An 18,775-nucleotide genomic window follows, 5' to 3' on the forward strand; every position below is an offset into this window, starting at 1 on the left:
TAGTTCGGACTGGACTGTTCCCATGAGGCACAGGGTCAGAGCTGATTTGCATATAGCCAGTGTCTAACCCAGGGTGGTGTGGAGTGCAAAAAAACGATGGATTTAGGCCCAGATCCTTGTACTGGGGTGAATGTATGACATTGTTCTACATTCTGTCCATCAACTGTGTTTTTTGCAATTTTCACCCCGAGTGTGCTGGGTATGCTCAGACGTGAGTCCCAGGCTCTCCACACCACTGGAGTCAAGCTATCCAGGCTGATGAAGGCTGATAGCCAGAAACCGGTCCTTGGATGCTTGATTCCGGTCTGGGAAAGACATGGCTTGGTAGTTCGGACTGGACTGTTCCCATGAGGCACAGGGTCAGAGCTGATTTGCATATAACCAGTGTCTAACCCAGGGTGGTGTGGAGTGCAAAAAAACGATGGATTTAGGCCCAGATCCTTGTACTGGGGTGAATGTATGACATTGTTCTACATTCTGTCCATCAACTGTGTTTTTTGCAATTTTCACCCCGAGTGTGCTGGGTATGCTCAGACGTGAGTCCCAGGCTCTCCACACCACTGGAGTCAAGCTATCCAGGCTGATGAAGGCTGATAGCCAGAAACCGGTCCTTGGATGCTTGATTCCGGTCTGGGAAAGACATGGCCTGGTAGTTCGGACTGGACTGTTCCCATGAGGCACAGGGTCAGAGCTGATTTGCATATAGCCAGTGTCTAACCCAGGGTGGTGTGGAGTGCAAAAAAACGATGGATTCAGGCCCAGATCCTTGTACTGGGGTGAATGTATGACATTGTTCTACATTCTGTCCATCAACTGTGTTTTTTGCAATTTTCACCCCGAGTGTGCTGGGTATGCTCAGACGTGAGTCCCAGGCTCTCCACACCACTGGAGTCAAGCTATCCAGGCTGATGAAGGCTGATAGCCAGAAACCGGTCCTTGGATGCTTGATTCCGGTCTGGGAAAGACATGGCTTGGTAGTTCGGACTGGACTGTTCCCATGAGGCACAGGGTCAGAGCTGATTTGCATATAGCCAGTGTCTAACCCAGGGTGGTGTGGAGTGCAAAAAAACGATGGATTTAGGCCCAGATCCTTGTACTGGGGTGAATGTATGACATTGTTCTACATTCTGTCCATCAACTGTGTTTTTTGCAATTTTCACCCCGAGTGTGCTGGGTATGCTCAGACGTGAGTCCCAGGCTCTCCACACCACTGGAGTCAAGCTATCCAGGCTGATGAAGGCTGATAGCCAGAAACCCGTCCTTGGATGCTTGATTCCGGTCTGGGAAAGACATGGCTTGGTAGTTCGGACTGGACTGTTCCCATGAGGCACAGGGTCAGAGCTGATTTGCATATAGCCAGTGTCTAACCCAGGGTGGTGTGGAGTGCAAAAAAACGATGGATTTAGGCCCAGATCCTTGTACTGGGGTGAATGTATGACATTGTTCTACATTCTGTCCATCAACTGTGTTTTTTGCAATTTTCACCCCGAGTGTGCTGGGTATGCTCAGACGTGAGTCCCAGGCTCTCCACACCACTGGAGTCAAGCTATCCAGGCTGATGAAGGCTGATAGCCAGAAACCGGTCCTTGGATGCTTGATTCCGGTCTGGGAAAAACATGGCTTGGTAGTTCGGACTGGACTGTTCCCATGAGGCACAGGGTCAGAGCTGATTTGCATATAGCCAGTGTCTAACCCAGGGTGGCGTGGAGTGCAAAAAAACGATGGATTTAGGCCCAGATCCTTGTACTGGGGTGAATGTATGACATTGTTCTACATTCTGTCCATCAACTGTGTTTTTTGCAATTTTCACCCCGAGTGTGCTGGGTATGCTCAGACGTGAGTCCCGGGCTCTCCACACCACTGGAGTCAAGCTATCCAGGCTGATGAAGGCTGATAGCCAGAAACCGGTCCTTGGATGCTTGATTCCGGTCTGGGAAAGACATGGCTTGGTAGTTCGGACTGGACTGTTCCCATGAGGCACAGGGTCAGAGCTGATTTGCATATAGCCAGTGTCTAACCCAGGGTGGTGTGGAGTGCAAAAAAACGATGGATTTAGGCCCAGATCCTTGTACTGGGGTGAATGTATGACATTGTTCTACATTCTGTCCATCAACTGTGTTTTTTGCAATTTTCACCCCGAGTGTGCTGGGTATGCTCAGACGTGAGTCCCAGGCTCTCCACACCACTGGAGTCAAGCTATCCAGGCTGATGAAGGCTGATAGCCAGAAACCGGTCCTTGGATGCTTGATTCCGGTCTGGGAAAGACATGGCTTGGTAGTTCGGACTGGACTGTTCCCATGAGGCACAGGGTCAGAGCTGATTTGCATATAGCCAGTGTCTAACCCAGGGTGGTGTGGAGTGCAAAAAAACTATGGATTTAGGCCCAGATCCTTGTACTGGGGTGAATGTATGACATTGTTCTACATTCTGTCCATCAACTGTGTTTTTTGCAATTTTCACCCCGAGTGTGCTGGGTATGCTCAGACGTGAGTCCCAGGCTCTCCACACCACTGGAGTCAAACTATCCAGGCTGATGAAGGCTGATAGCTAGAAACTGGTCCTTGGATGCTTGATTCCGGTCTGGGAAAGACATGGCTTGGTAGTTCGGACTGGACTGTTCCCATGAGGCACAGGGTCAGAGCTGATTTGTATATAGCCAGTGTCTAACCCAGGGTGGTGTGGAGTGCAAAAAAACGATGGATTTAGGCCCAGATCCTTGTACTGGGGTGAATGTATGACATTGTTCTACATTCTGTCCATCAACTGTGTTTTTTGCAATTTTCACTAGTGCTCACAACACTGCTTGTGAGCGGGTGGCTTGAGATAGAGGTGTGGGTGTAGAAGGCCTTATTTGGGGAAAACTTTATTCCCATATCCGCATGTAAGACTGGCAAGAAAAGTTGTCCGACAGAGAAACAAATCTTACACTCCAATGGCATCAGGGATGATGGAACCTGTTTCTGCATTGGCCATATTTGTCTCCTTTTGCTGATCATCCAGCCTGACCTACTTTTTCGAGCATTCCGGAGATGATTGCGCTGCTCACTCAGAAGACAAAGAGGGGAACGAGGGAAGTTATAGAACGGCAGAGAACTTTTCCCTCAGTTTAGTAATGGCTGGCTGACCTCCAGGTAGCACTGCGGCGTGGGCTGACGCGAGCTGTCGTGATGCCTTTGTTTACTTGTCTGGCCTTCTCCTTGGCCCCTTCAGATTTCGGTCTCATTTCAAGTACCATTCGCGGGCTCCAAAGAAACATGTCTTTTGAGGGTATTGCAGTAAAAAAAGATAAAAATTTCTGCTGTGAGGAAAGCACTTCAGAGTAACTAGGGAAACCAGACACAATGGAGAGAAAAACACGTCACAGGCGGAATAAAACATGCTCAATACCATCTGCGTCCGCGTGTGTGCAGTGGTAAGTGGCCTTTGAGTGTCATACGTGCCAGCAGCTTCCAATGTCACAAGTATCCCAGGTATGCTTTTAGCAGGTATCAAGTACTCGGGATAAGCACAGGTGGGGTAAGTTAGGGGATCATAGAGAGGTTCAAGGGGTCGCAGACAGACACTGCCCCAGTAGCCCTTACACGGACACCAACATCAAGCTCCTGTAACCCCACTGAGTCAAGAAGAAAAACTCAAGTTAGTTATTGCGTTGTAAAGTACATACCTCCTGGACTAGGCATGATGGGCGTTCCTGGTGGACCTCCGCCCCCGGGCGGGCCCTAAAAATCAAAAACAAAATTATAAACTTACTGAACCCACTGTTAACAATAGCCATAAACTGTATCCTATTTCTGTCATGCCTTGTAAGAAATATTATATACAAAAAATACAGCGAGTACAATTCGGCTGGAATCAATCCACAATTGCATACAAGACATCCGGGCTTCTCTGCGAGAGCACTCAGTGGTGGTGTTTGGCCAAACCAGCAATGGAAATCAAAAGGCCTGGAGATGAAGGCGATGTGTAAACCCCCAAAAGTGAGAAGAAGGGCGCTCGCTAATGGTACCAAGGGCTACTAAGTGGGAAGACCTAGTGACTGCCTTTTCCATGTCTGAAGCTGAAGACTAGCTTTCTGCAATAGTTAATGGCTATTCTGTTTCCAGGTAATTGTGGTGGTCGTTACCACCAAGTTTATTTTATTTTATTTTTAAGGTTTTATAGAGCGCAAACAAGATCCTTGACTGGCAAAGATTTGTTTTTAAGTCAGTACATGATCTTGAACTGAAATATTTCCTTATTTCTTTAGTCTGAGTTCTTGACAACCACTTTTCTAAAACTGAACATCTTCTGCAGACGCCATGCCACGCGGTGCTAATCATCTCAGTGAACCAACCTGAACCCTGCGGTGTGTTCCCAGTGATGTACATGTGTTGCAGGTGCAATGCATGTACATCACTATATAAGGCGAGGCAAACGACTAATAACAATAGAGGTGCAGGTCTAAATAGACCTACAATCTGCATAGTGCTTCTTTCTCATTCTCCCGCAGACTAGAGACCAGGAAGGCAGTGCGAGGTGAACCACACTTTTATTTGACGTCTAACCCTGCTGTGAAAGGGCCAACGCTATAAGGGGTGACTTGTTCGGGCCTCCATTTTGATCTCTGCTTCCATTCGTAGCCTGAGGATAGCTCTTTCTTCAATTTCTTTTTTGTACAGTGCTTAAACTGTGCGGTGGACAAGTGCTTGTGAACAGTAAGCTAATCAATCCACCTGTTGCTAATAGAGTAGTCTAAACATAGAAAATATTTTTTCTATTTGTAATGCTTCACATAATATTCAGAAAGTAGAAGGAGTTGTTGAATCTTAAAGTATCAAAGGTGGGGCAGGAATGTGGTCCTGCTTTTAAAAAAAAAATAGTTTTTAATGTATTATTTGCCACCGCGTGGGCCCAATAAAGATTTAACAAGAAACTTCCTAAAGTGCCTTGGGATATCGAATACAAGACAATTTAGGTCTACAACAGGTAGGAAATGGGGAAATCAAAATGGGCAAATTGAACAAAAACAGGGTGGTCTCTTCACATCATATATTAAAATATTCCATGCACTGGCGCAGAGAGCGAGTAATGAAACAAAAACCAAAAACAACAAAGAGGAACTTACCACATAATTTCCCGGAGACGACGACGAATAAGCTATCTAGAATTTAAAAAAGTGATAAAGATAAGATTACAAGAATGTAAAAAATCTATCCTGCTAATACCTTTTGACACAGATCAGCATTTTAAGGATCCACACCGGTGTTGTGTTCTTCCAAAAAGTATTTAATCTTGGTATTTAGTCAGTTAGAGCTAGGCTTAACTTGTGGGAGGGATATTTAAGAAAAACACATGAAGTAATTTGTTTCTAGTGCCATAACCACCATTATAGGGAAAGATTTAGATCACATATCTTGAGAATTTTCAGTTCAAAGGCTTACAAATAGGATTTTTACATATCTAATAGGCAAAACAAGAGTCCTCTATACTATGGGAAGAAAAACAGAGCACCTATTATGGATTGTAGGATGCATACATTTTGAAAACCAATGAAACTCAGTCTAAGAGTGTCCACATGAAGGTCAGTTCACATACTTCTAACAACGCGGACCCACCAGTGATCCGCAGCCTCTTTGTGAACGATGTTTGCAGCCCCAGGGGGAAGTAGGCAGTGTGTAAGGGGCCACTGGCAGTTCCCCAGGTTTCCCCAGAAGGAAGGGATTTTAGCTCAAAGCTTCACCAGTTCAGTTTTCTGTTTGGGAATGCAATCACAGGTGGCAGGCCCCCATCACTGTGTTTGTAGCCAATCGCATAAAGCCGCCTGCTCAATGAATATTCATTAGGTTGCTCATTCTGCGACCCTCTCCGACTCCAGATGCTGTAAGGCAACCGATTTGTTCACGGTTGCAAATTGTGCACTGCATATTTGTTACCAGGGTTTCATTTTGAGATGGGACACGCCTATGTCACATCTCCAAATTAAACCTTGTCACAAAAATTCAATGCACAATTTGCAGCCACGGTTTAGTACATCTGGCATTATAGCCTAGCCATTAAAGAGCTAACCAGAGGAAAGTGAAAAGCTTCTTCTCTTACACAATCTGGCATCATCAATAATACATTGACCCATGGCTTCACATCTTATTATTATTATTAAAGGCAATTTCTATGGCGCAACTAAGCCCAATGGGCGTCAAGGCGCATAACCAAATAGTAACAGCTGTTAAAAATACCACCATACAGCTATACAACTATTGCGGGTAGGCCTTGACGAAATACCAGGTTTTAAGCGCCTTTTTAAAAGAGGAGAGAGAGGACTGTGTCTTAATATCTTGGGGGAGAGAGTTCCACAGCTTTGGTGCAACAATTGAGAATGCCCTATCTCCCCATCGTGCTCTTTTGGCTCGAGGGACGACCAACAGGTTCAACTCAGCAGATCTAAGCGCTCTCCCCGGCTGGTAGGGAGTAAGCAAGGCGCTTAAAGGGTGCGTAGATCTTTCTGACAGAGCTCTATAAGCTAAACAAAGAATTTTAAAAGAAATCCTCAGTTGAATAGGAAGCCAGTGAAGAGTCTTTCTGGCCATAGTGGCAGAAGAAGTATTGGGAAGTGCTAGGACAAAACGGGCCGCAGCATTTTGTACAATTTGTAGCCATCTGATCGGGTTGTAAAACCTACTCAGTCCCTTGAGGCCCCCTTCCTTGAACAATGTAGTTGATAGCCAGCAACACGTGTAACTATATCAATGTACAGTGAATCAGAAGTATTTAATTGACTTTTATACTAATGGCTAGTTAATATTCTGTTGGGGTCCTAACATTTGCGATATTTTGGGGCTGGATGCATGCCCAAGGAAATTGGACATCCCTAAAACAAGATTTGGTGTTACACTTTTAGCAGCTGGGTTAAGTGGTGTACAATTGTTTCCCAGTGAATGAGGAAAATAAAAGTCAAATAACCACTTACAGAGCATCGTATTGTTTGCCAGACAAAGTAAACCACCCCCCAGTCAAAGAGGGGCCCAGTGGGGGCCTGAGAAGGCTGGATTCATGCCATATTGCCTGGATAACCATGGGCTAATTAAAAGATTCCTACTTACATTCTGAAATGAATCAAGTCTTTCTGGGCCTACGCTTGATACACCTGATTTATAAGGTCATACAATACAGCATGTTTATTTGTGTGTATTTTGTAGACAACCACAAATAAGACTTATATCACTACTTCAGACCAGAGACAAATACAGATTTATTTGATGTGAAAATGTCATTTTATTTTAGAAATAAAATTATGACTCGAGTTAGGGTTCCTGGGCATGAACATGGGGAACATTAACTTTGTTTTGAAAACAGCACTGGAGAAGGAAGGGCTACAGATCTTAATTCACATTACATGGAACATCTTTTAAAAACACCAGTAAAAGGACTCACCGAGTTGGCGTTGGGGTTCGGCCAGGGGCCCCTTCCTCCTGGTCCCCTGGAACAGACAGAAACAATGCATTTTAGCAACATCAATTTCGCCATAAGACTAGTTCCTTGACATATCCATCTATACATATAACCTCCAAAAGAGGTACTGGACAAAGACAGGGTGAGTGATTGTGGGCACGGCCACTGGAATTTTGGCGATTCTGCAGCGTTTTCCTCATAAGTAAGAATTTACTGGAATTGCCACATAAGCACCATCTGCTGCATCAAGAAAAAATTTGTGCAAGCTCAAATGGCATAGCTGCCAAGCTTCCCATGTCCATGTATGATATGCTACCAGGTTTTTTCCTTTGCATTATGGGACTTGTAGCCTTGTTTTATAATGGAATAAACCAGAAATTCGGCGCTCAATTGCTGCCAATTGATGTGGCCTTGGCTATAGGGCAGGGATGTGGGTATTGGTCCAGCAGTTCAGATTTTAACATTGCATTTTAATAGGAATCATGTGTGTACTCCCTAAGTCCAGCGTGAAATTACTTCTTGCAGGACTTTTCAAGTGTTCTGTCTATTTCATTTTGTCTGACATTCAAGTGGGTGTGTTCTTCAGTACTTCCTGCATCTGAAACTCTTCATTTGGTTACAACCCATCCAACTGGGAGGGAAGGCCATTTTTTTGTAGCGCACTTCATACAGGAGCACCACAGGAGATCATAAAGAAATTACAAGATCATTCGCCTGGATCACAGGTGGAATCCCGGACAAATACAGAAGACTTGAAAACAGCATGGATGAGCGAAACACATGTCGGCCGAGTGCATGAAAGAGAAACAATTTATACAATGTGTAAACATTGTTGTACAAACACCATTTTGAAACAAAATATTGCTACAAATTCTAGAGAAAAGGCCCAGCTGATATTTTCTAATCACTCAATGTCACTAGTTGCATTTAAGTATTCACTGTGACGATTTGTGAAATACTCAATGGAGTGAGAGCCCAAATTCTCTACCAGAGAGAACTACACAGCTCAGCAAATTGTGGCTTTGTTCATTTATTCCCAGGCTGAACTCGTGAACTCACTCAGCAAATCATTGAAAAACCACAACAATACGCGAAACGTAAGTGGTGGAAATAATTCTTACAGTGGTGAAATTGCTCACAAACAGTGAATTTAGCACTAGAATATGCCTCATGCCCTTAGTGTGCCTAATATACAAAAATCTCTAAATCAATTAAGAGTGTTTAGGTTATTTGTGTAAAAATGAAATGTAGCCACATTTGCATGTTTACAAAAAAGTTCCTTGACTGCAAATTAATAGTGAAACCTTGAGCGACATCAGAAAATAAGTTTTTATGAGTGTCTGTTCAGACACATCACATATTGACAACACCTTATCAATTTATTACTGAATAATAGATAAGTTGCCCAAAGAATGGAAATCTTACATGTTCATTCCTGGCATGCCTGGACCACCTAAGGAGTTTGGGGGCGGTCTCATTCCACTGCCGTAATTCTGAAACGAGAAAATAGGATCACAGTGTGAGATGGGACCAGGTGCTGCGGCGACGAACACAAAACCATTGGGACTTTTATCCCATGTGAAACACCCGTTAACAAGACATCAGCTAAAATAGGGACATGAATCCGCTTGGCACCTAAGTGTGCTAGTAAGAGGGTGACAGACAGCTTGTTTTCTCCCTTGGGAGGGCTGGCCCATGTTGACCTTCAAGGGTTAACTAAGGCATCTAGTCGAAAGCAAAACCTGGCTTTAGTTTCCAGGTTTAATTTTGTCGAAGCGTTTCGAACACTTTTTCTCAGTTTTTGGGTTTCCGAACCTGGCATAGACTATATTGTAATTTCTTTGCACATATCGCCTCTATTCCCCAATGTCATTGCACTCTCTGGTTACACATTATAAGCAAAAGCTGAAACACGGTCCACCAGATAACCTTACACCACCTGTCTTGCATATATCAAACTAAAGACTCATCTGAATGCATCAACAACAATTGTAATCCAATCATTGCAAGTACTGTGCCAGGAAAAGAACATCTAAGTTCCAAGCATTATATTTAGATCAATGTTTTACAAGCCCATTCTACAATTTGTGGTAAAAGCATGTCCACCATTGCCTCCTATCTTAAGTTTTTAGGCACTTGTTAACAGGGTTCATTTGTACCTCTGAATGTACGGCTACTTACTTGAGGTCCCATTCCCGCCATCCCCCTCGGTGGATTCATCCTCTGCATTGGTCCACCCATGTTAGGATGACCTGTTAAAAGAAAATATTAAAAATCAAATATCGAAAGAGTGAGACGCAGCTTCAAAAGGTTTCACAGCACGATGAACAGGGGATGTTCCAACAAAGTTCGCAATATCAAGGATTTATCCAACAACATTGTGCAGGCGAGGTAAGCACTAGGTCGCTGCTCTCCACTTTTCGCTTTCAACTATGTAACTTCGCGTTCACAAGTGCACTCCAAAGCACCCTTTCATGCTCCTCTCACTAAATTTTCAGTGTGCCTGAGCTGTACTTGAAGACTGCTATTTACTACTTTAGATTTTGTGTTTCAGATACCTAAAGAACAACCAGAAGTGAGTTTGCTTATATTTCTAGAACTGTGCAATTTAAAATTCTACTCCTACACAAAAGCATTTACAAGGCAATTGTTTGAACATATTCTTTGGGAGTAAGAATGCCAACACAAAGCACCATTTTTGTGGGTTTTCTCTCCCGCTAAGGTCTACTTTTTAACTATATTTTAAATCTTTTTCACATCAAAGAATTGACCAATTTAAAAAAACAAAACACAAATTTGGTGGTCTGATTTCACACGATCTAACCATCTTTCGAACTTGCACTTAGTTTTTTGGGACTGTCTGTAAACAGAAGTAACACTTGCTGGTGAAAATGCAACTTGAAGTTTAACTTTGAAAAAGGTACTTTAAAAAAAATGTAACTATCTGGTTTAATGGTATTCATTTTATCAATCGAGAAAGACGACAGCTTCATTCAGCATTACCAGAATTCGAACCCAAAATCCCCAATTTGCATAGACCTCTGCCTAAGGCACTCAATCCAGTGAGCTCTCACATCAGCTTTTAGAGAGGGCCTCAGTTTCATCATCTCTAAATCCTTCCTGAAGAAGCCAACCTGCTTAACCACCCTGGATCTGTTCCAAAATATGTAGTTCTATATTTGGTTTCATGGTATTTGAAGATCAAATCAAACAGTGAATTTACATGCTAAATACCTGTCCCTATTCATCTTTTACCACACAATTCCCTGTCTAGGTAATATCTACATTATCACTTTCTCCAAAGGCCATTTTCTGCAAATTCAATAAATTTTATAAGTATAACAAGTTTTCATGGCTGGCAGCAAAACTCATTTCAGAGTCAATGAAAAAACTAAACTACAGAAAGGCAATAGGGTTGCGAGGGGTGGGCGGAATCACGCCTACTTTCAGCAGGACGAAGAGGTGAATGAGAAAGCGGAGACTGATATGCACCGTACTCCAAATCGGTTTGTATTTAACTTGTAAACATTTCAGTTGAAATCAACAATTTAGATGATGGAAAAGATGTTAAAGGGGCTCCCCACTGTTGCATGACATTTCAGCCCCATATGAGGCAAATATGCATATATCATTCTACACTTTATATAAAATGCATCTGCATACAAGCAAGCTGTATTTAAAACCAGTAAAGCTGTTGAAGTCAGCGCCTGCAGCCCTTCAGTCGTTAACACAGAAACATCAGCGCTTTTCCAATGGCAGTACAAGAATCTACACTCTTTATCTTTTATTCCGCATGTCTATGTAATAGACTGGAGATGCGGCTGTGAATGAATGCCCAGCTTGAAAGGCATACAAGTAAAAAAGCCAATTTTGTTTGTAAACGTATATGTATTTAAACTGCACAGATAATCCAGTGTAAATGATAAGGTTTCACCTTGAGGTTATGAGGGGTTCATTGCATGGGAGGGCTCTGTGAAAGAATCTATATCACCTGGAGGTCTGGTGGGGGGACACTACAGGGGACTCAGTGAACCATACAATCTCACCTTGAGGTCTTGTGGGGTCCATGGCGTTTGGCAGTAATGGCTGAGAACCTGGTACTCCTACAGGAGGCTGAAAGAAATGCACAAAACTGCAAATTTAAGATGATGCAAAAAGCAGTAAGGAAAAAGGGGAAGAACCCTCTGACATTTTGACTCAGAGGCAAATGAAGCCATTGGGAAATCTGGAGATACCCGGACAAGTAAGGAGTCTGAAACTCTGGTAGGGTGGTGGAAGAGTCACGCACCTATCACCCAGTTAGGTTTATTTCAGGATCTCTGGCCTGATGGTCAGCCAGTCTTTGAACTTCACGCTCAGGTAGATGTGTAGTAAGGACAGGGCATGGTGTTGGGCATCCCTGTGTCAACAAGATACAGGGCAATAGGACACGGAGAAAGGGCCTGTCTGGCCCCGTACCTGACTGCGTCCTCCATTTTCTGTCTGATTAGTCACTTGTTATTCTTCTCACATGGATGAACTTACAGTTCTAGACTCTAGCTAATAATAATGACATGCATTGATCCAGTCTACAAGCTTTTCAAAAGTCCGTTTTTCACTGCTGTGTCCATCCCCAAAGTCAAACGATAAGTCTCTAATCAGACATCCCCGTCTTTGTGTTTTGAACAACATCAAAGATCGCTAGCTTTGACCTTGTGGTCTACCGTGTCACTTAGAACCTCTCAATGAAAAATATGCTAGATGGCTACAGATATATTTTTCATCTGACCTCCCTGAAAGATTGGGATTGCCTTGGCTCATTTCCACACATTTAACCAGTAATTACAGAAAATTGGGATCTAGAGAAGGTTCAATTTCATCCTTTATATTTCAGGCCAATAGGGCAGAGGACGAAGGTGGTGTATCTTTGGGAATCTTTGATTTCAATTTAAAGGGATGACCTTTGTCTTGTTCATCGTAACACGAACACGGCTTGGCTATGATGTTGACGAAAGAGCGTAATGCTAGTTAGAGGTGGAGGCGGTACCGGTAACAGGAATGGTTTATTCAAAGCAAGAGTAAGGTTAGAGTAAACTGTAAGTGGAGGAAGAGCATAGAGCAACTCCAAAAGTGAAGCACAGAGATTCTCCTTTCCTTGGAACAACATTCCATATGTGACATAATGCAGCACTGGTTACACACACCAGCAAGAGAATTCACGATGGAAGAGCAACACATATGTATGAATATGCCTCTTGACCCCGCATCCTGCTACGCCGCATGTTGTTACAACGCGGTCGTTACAACGACCGCGTTATAACAACACACACCATTACCCCGCAAGTCGTAACAACGACTTGCCGAGGGGGACCCTGGATGTTAGAATAGTATAATTTACTATTCCAACTCCAGTTCATGCGGAAAGTAGGGAAGGTATTGGATTTTAAATCCAACACCTACTCCCTCCTCCGCAAGTTGTTGTTACGACTTGCGGGGTAATGGTATGCGTCTTTACAACCGTGTTGTAACAACATGCGGGGTGATGGATGCGGGGTCAAGGTTGTTTACCCATATGTAAATATATATTGCATATCTTTAAATACTGCTTTCCATCCAATCTTATGTTATATATATATATATATATAATATCCCCTTTCGACCAATTCAAGGACAGGCGTATTACTAAGCTGAACTAAACACAGACCACCACCATTGATGCCTTCAAACTTTTATTGCTATTGCAAAGTTGCCTTGACGCATTTCGGCCGCAGCCTTGATTACTTTAACGGTAGGAGCGCCATTGTTGGGAGAATATAAGGCATCAGGCAAGCACAAACAATATACTAATTTCTTTATGCAGTTCTCAAACTGAACACATCCACAAATATAAAATTGGAGAAATTGAAACTATATATATATATATATATATACACACACACACACACACACACTAACACACCGCTGACTTTACGTAATGAAAATGGTAAAAGAGTTTGGTGACCGTATAAAGCAAAGCACAGAGAGTTTCTCGATATGGTCATGGAAACCTGCAGTGACTTATAATGTACAATAGGGGAATTTATTCCATACACCTTACGGTCACAGCGTCACATTTTCCCCCAAACTCGCATATCATTGGTCTAGAGCTCCTTCTTCTGAAAGAGGGACTAGAGGTGCAGACATGTCGAATAACTCTGAAATCTGTGCCGCGGGAATAAACGAGTGTCCAGAATCACATGCGTTACACAGTTTGTTATAAGTCACTTTCAAAGCCACCCTTAGTTTCAGGGGAAAAAAGTTCAGTAGGAAGAGCTGACAAGCTAGCTGTCCCTTCTGGGTTGCAGGCTTTCATTTTGACTCGGTGTCCAGACTTTCACACAGTCTGCTCTCTATGGTGGCCCGTATTGTAATACCACACCTTGCGCGTAATAAATTATTACAGTAGAGCAGCTACTTCATTTTCTTATTGCAGGTGACTTGTGTTGTCCCAACTAGACTGCAAAAAGAAAATGAGTAACCGGGTTTTATACAATTACTGCAGGTTTTAATGTTTTACAAAACACAGCATACAGCTGGCCATCTCCAGACAACTTGTGTTGACACAAAACTGCTGGACCAACGTTAGGGAACTCCCTGAAAGGAAATCTTTAAGCACAAAAGATGGAAGGAGACCTTGCTGTTAGAACGGATTCCCAAACAATACATGCCGCTCTGCTCCAGAACAAGTGAGCTTGAGAAGAACCACTTCTCTTTGCGAATAACTTTACAATTCTCACCACTTTGTTCAAAAGTAAGACCTACAATCCTACCTGATTTGGCATTCGGAGGGAGGGTCGGGGACCACCAGGATAGCGTGGAGACATGAAGGGCTGGAGGAAAGAAAGCAAAACTAACATTAATGTCTGCAGGAGACAGGCACATTAAATGCATTTATTTATTTATACACTGGTAGATTTACTAGGCGCACTCTGGGCCTATCCAGGCGTAAGAGGGATGTGGACAAATGTGGATCAAGACATCTTGCAACGGATAAGGCGTGCAATATACATGGTCTCCAGCAAAGAATAAATGTGTCCAGTCTTGGGTGTTAGCATCTCTGAACCCTGAGGAAAGTAAAAGCTATATTGATCTAAAACATACAAGTGATCTACTTCACAAGACCTTGCCTTGTAGCAACGTACAACACCCAGCACTGGTGCAAACCTTTGTGTATACGGTCTTCAATGGATTGAGTAGATCAGAGATGCTTCTGGCATCTACCAGTTTGCTCTGAAGGAAATGTTGATTCCTCAGGCCCTATTGAATGCTCACAGGTTCTCATTATTAGGGCCTCGGACCCACAGTTTGCACCCACTGAGCTAACACTGCCAAGTCCTATTGACTCTATGGTAAAAAATGGTTCGGTAGGGATTGTTCATCAGCCCACCAGAATTTAATGCGGGCACTTAATAAAATGCCTCGGGTGCTAGAGGAAGTAAAGTTACGTAGCGTTGGATAGAAGCAGGAGATGCAGGAGACAAAGGAAGTGATTAGGCAGGCGTCCTGGAATCAAATCTGTAAAGCCACTGGCAGGAATGATATGTCTCCATTCTAGAAAACTGGAAATGCGTCTTTTTCTGGAAATGGTCATAACACTATTGTGGACACCGTTATTCCGTCCCATCAGTGGGTGGAACATTTATCTAACCTTTATGAAAATCCCAAAACAGATCTGGAGGAAACAGTCCTTTGTGTGGTGTAGGTCCAGAGTGCATTGATTTTCCAGTCACTACTTTGAAAGAGGTAGTCACTATTATGTGTCAAAGCCCAGGGCATACACCTGCAGGCCCGGATGGGGTCCCCATTGACCTGTTCAAAGATAACATCGAGCTCTGGGTACCCCTTTTAGTAAATGTACTTAGGACAGCCATGATGATCGGGTCACTGAGGTCATGGCCGTATTTATCTATTGTCCCCATTTTTAAGAATGGGTCAGAGATGATCCTTGGTGTTACCGTCCAATTTCCTTGATTAACCCAAGATACCTGGAAGAGTTTTGTTAGGTCAGTTGCAGACATGGGCAACTGAAAAGCGTACACTATGCAATGTCCAGCATGGGTTCAGCCAAGGTTTGGGGACCAAACAACAATGCTCGAATCTTCATCTCATAATTAATAAGTATACAAAGGTGAAGAACGGCTGTTTACATTTGCCTTGCATGGACCTCAGCTCTGCGTTTGATTGTGTAAATCTGGCAAAGCTGTGGGACAGAATGATAGAAATGGGGGTGGAGTGTCCGCTGGTGTCTTTTTTAATTCAACTACACACTGATCTGTCTGGATGTATTACGTATGGGCCAAATGGAGTGTAGCCCCACTTTGGAATTTGGCAGGGTGTTGGACAAGGGTATGTGCTTGGCCCCTTTCTTTTCTGCCTCTAGATCAAAGAGCTCGATTCTTTTATGCTGTGAGTCAAGGCCGACACATCTACGGTGGGGACTGGACACCTCCCTGTACTGATGTAGGCAGATGACTGCATTTTAATGGCTAGAATGGTGGTAGGTCTTCAGAGGTTATTAGGTTATTCTGCCCAGTGCATGGATGACTTAGACCTGTCCATCAATACCTCCAAATCATACACCATGGTATGCGGTCGGCAGAGAGGTAAAGTCAAATCACTTTTTGCTAAATATACTGGACTATTATGTATGCCCACGTTTACATACTTGTGGGTTTCTTTTGATGAAAAAGATACTTGGGCCCACTTAGTAAAAGTCAGGAAATCACAGCAGGAGCAGTCTATAGCTGCAATTTTCAGGTGTTCTGCCAAATTGGGCTCCAGTACTCCAGGCGTGATGATTAATATTTACAGAGCTAAGTGTGTCTCTGTGACCACTTTTGGTGCTGAGATTTGAGGAACTCGGGCGCTATCAGACCTCCAGGTGAGTGAAAATTAATTTATGAAAAGATTGCTATGTGTCCCTTCTGGTACGCCCCTATATTTCTGTCACTCTGAATTAGGGCTATTGCACTCGGAGGATTATGTGAAACTGTTCCCTCTGATGTTGTGGCTTTCTGTGAGGTCCAAACCAGAAATTCAACGTAATCAATCTGGAATATTAGATTGCCTGAGCCATACAAAAGCTCGCAATACTCCAAGGTTGATGTACATTAAAGATACATTTTCTCTGATGGGGGTGGGGGGCTCGAGTTTGAGACCTCAGAGTGCATTAACCCTGCTATTAAAGTGTCTGTGAAATGCAACTATCTTGCAATATGTTAAAAAGAGATAGGGAGGTGGCAGAGTGTACTAAGCAGAGGGTGGCTGCCTATCAACTTTTATCAAGCACAATGTACATGGAACCTGACCTTTATTTCGCTCCTAATCATTGTCACAGATTTTATCTGGTGAGATTTTGTTTTAACATAGCTCACTTCTCAGTTCCTATCCTAAAGCCGAGTATAGAAACTTGGATTTGATAACTTGCCCATGCAACTCTGTGTCCCCACAATCTATGCGGCATTTGCTTTTCTTTTGTAACCTTTACACAGCTCCAAGGAAAATGTTTTTAGTGCCCTTACAAAAATCTCTTAACATAAGGAAATGTAGACCTGTGCTATTGTATCTACCACTTTTGCAACCTGAATTTGTCTGTTTAATGGTACACAAATATATTTCAGCTGTGGCCAGGCTAAGAAACTTGGCGGGCAAATAACCCAAGGGCATGAAATTCTGAAAGGTAGTCAGAGTTTGCGACACTTTAAATATGCACCTTGGCACTTCATGATCAGCTTCAGATGTAAATGAGCTTTTTATTTCATTCAATTTCAATCATTTTAAAATGTTACCAACGTTTTATTGCTTAATGGTATTTATGTATAGATTCATTTTTAATGTGAGTACTGGCTTCAGGACTTGTGCTTATGTCTAACCAGGTGTTCTTAGCTGTGTCTAGAGTTTCTTGTTCGCATATTGTACTGTACTATGAAATACTTGTTGACATTGAATTAATTTATTATGTATTTTAATTTGCTGATGTACTTTTATGGCTTAATTTAGCCAATGATATTCGATTGATTGACTCTGAGTATGTAGTTAACAAGTATTCTGAGTGGAACTTGGAATTCCTCGGAGAAATTGGGAATTACCAGGTGAATTGGACATATCAGGTTAGATTATCTAATAATTCCCCATTCCTCGTCTAAGTTTTTACCATAGTTTACGGTTCTTTTGTAGATATGAAAGATCCAATGCGAAGAAGAGATTTGCACATTGTTTACACGATTCATAACTCAGATGAGTCCAGTAACTACTGTTATCATGCAACTCAGGTCAGAACAGACATCAGCTTAGAGTAGACATCAAGTCAGAGCAGACTCAAGGTCAGAGAAGACACAAGGTCAGAACAGAACAGATATCACAAACGACCAGATATCAGCTAAGAACAGACATAACATCAGAGCACAACAGACATCAGACCAGGCCAGATCAGGACAGACAGCAAATCAGAGCAGACATCAGATCAGAGCTTATTGGATATTGGACAAGACAACAGACAAGAACACAGATGAGACATCAGACCAGAACAGACAAGACATCAGAGCAGATAAGACATCAGATCAGACCATACATCACATCAGGTCAGGGCAGACATCAGCCGAGTCACCCTAGCCCATCTTCATATACATTGAACACCTGCAATTCCAATAGGCAGTGTCACCTTAATGATTTTTGGGGCCCTGGGCCAGACACATTTTGGGTCCACTTGTTCAGAAAAACTATAAATCATATTGCCTATTTTCAACTAATTCAAGCGTGCAAAATGCAAAATAATATTGAATTACATATACAATGGGGCAGTGCTTAAATGGGGTCTACCTGCCCCCTTTTGGTGGGACCAGCTCTTATTTTTTCTCATTGGACACTTCCTGAGAGCAAGAGAGAGAAAACACACAAAGGGGAATGAACGAGAAAGGGAAAGTCAGAAAGAAAATCACAAAGCGAGAAAACAGGAAACAGCAAGATGAACATAAAGGGGCAGGGAGTGCCTGGTAGTCGATTAAAGAGACAGGCGGTGGATTTCATACTTGCAGCAATGGCGTTCGGCACGCCGGAGCCGGACGCGAGATTCTAAGCGGAGCTTTGGGCAATGGCACCTTCTTCTTCAACAAAGTAAGTAAGCTCTGTATAGGAGGTCCAAAAATCAATAAAATGACACTGCATAGAGAGATACAGAGTTAGAGACAGAAGTAGGCAGAGAGAGGGAAAAGTTGCTAAAAGAAACCTCAACAAAGATAAAGTGAAAAAGAGGTCATTATTCCAGGGGGGGCTCCGAGAAGGTGGGGGTCCTGGGCAATTGCCCACGTATCCCATGCTTTAAAAAGCCTCTGAC

General features: G+C 43.0%; 1 protein-coding gene across 3 annotated transcripts in view; it reads right to left on the bottom strand.

Moving 5' to 3' along the window:
* SSBP4 (single stranded DNA binding protein 4) overlaps window positions 1-18,775 on the bottom strand; it is a 519,633-nt gene that overhangs the window by 24,376 nt on the left and 476,482 nt on the right. For all 3 annotated transcript variants that reach the window (XM_078670557.1, XM_078670559.1, XM_078670558.1), the window contains 7 exons: window positions 14,214-14,273; window positions 11,472-11,538; window positions 9,607-9,677; window positions 8,851-8,918; window positions 7,408-7,453; window positions 5,105-5,140; window positions 3,665-3,719 (listed from right to left, as the gene is read on the bottom strand). In XM_078670557.1, the coding sequence (XP_078526683.1) occupies window positions 3,665-3,719; window positions 5,105-5,140; window positions 7,408-7,453; window positions 8,851-8,918; window positions 9,607-9,677; window positions 11,472-11,538; window positions 14,214-14,273 (403 nt within the window). The remainder of the gene's footprint in view (window positions 1-3,664; window positions 3,720-5,104; window positions 5,141-7,407; window positions 7,454-8,850; window positions 8,919-9,606; window positions 9,678-11,471; window positions 11,539-14,213; window positions 14,274-18,775) is intronic.

The sequence above is a fragment of the Lissotriton helveticus genome, chromosome 12 (assembly GCF_964261635.1).
Source record: "Lissotriton helveticus chromosome 12, aLisHel1.1, whole genome shotgun sequence".
In the NCBI taxonomy this organism is placed as follows: Eukaryota; Metazoa; Chordata; class Amphibia; order Caudata; family Salamandridae; genus Lissotriton; species Lissotriton helveticus.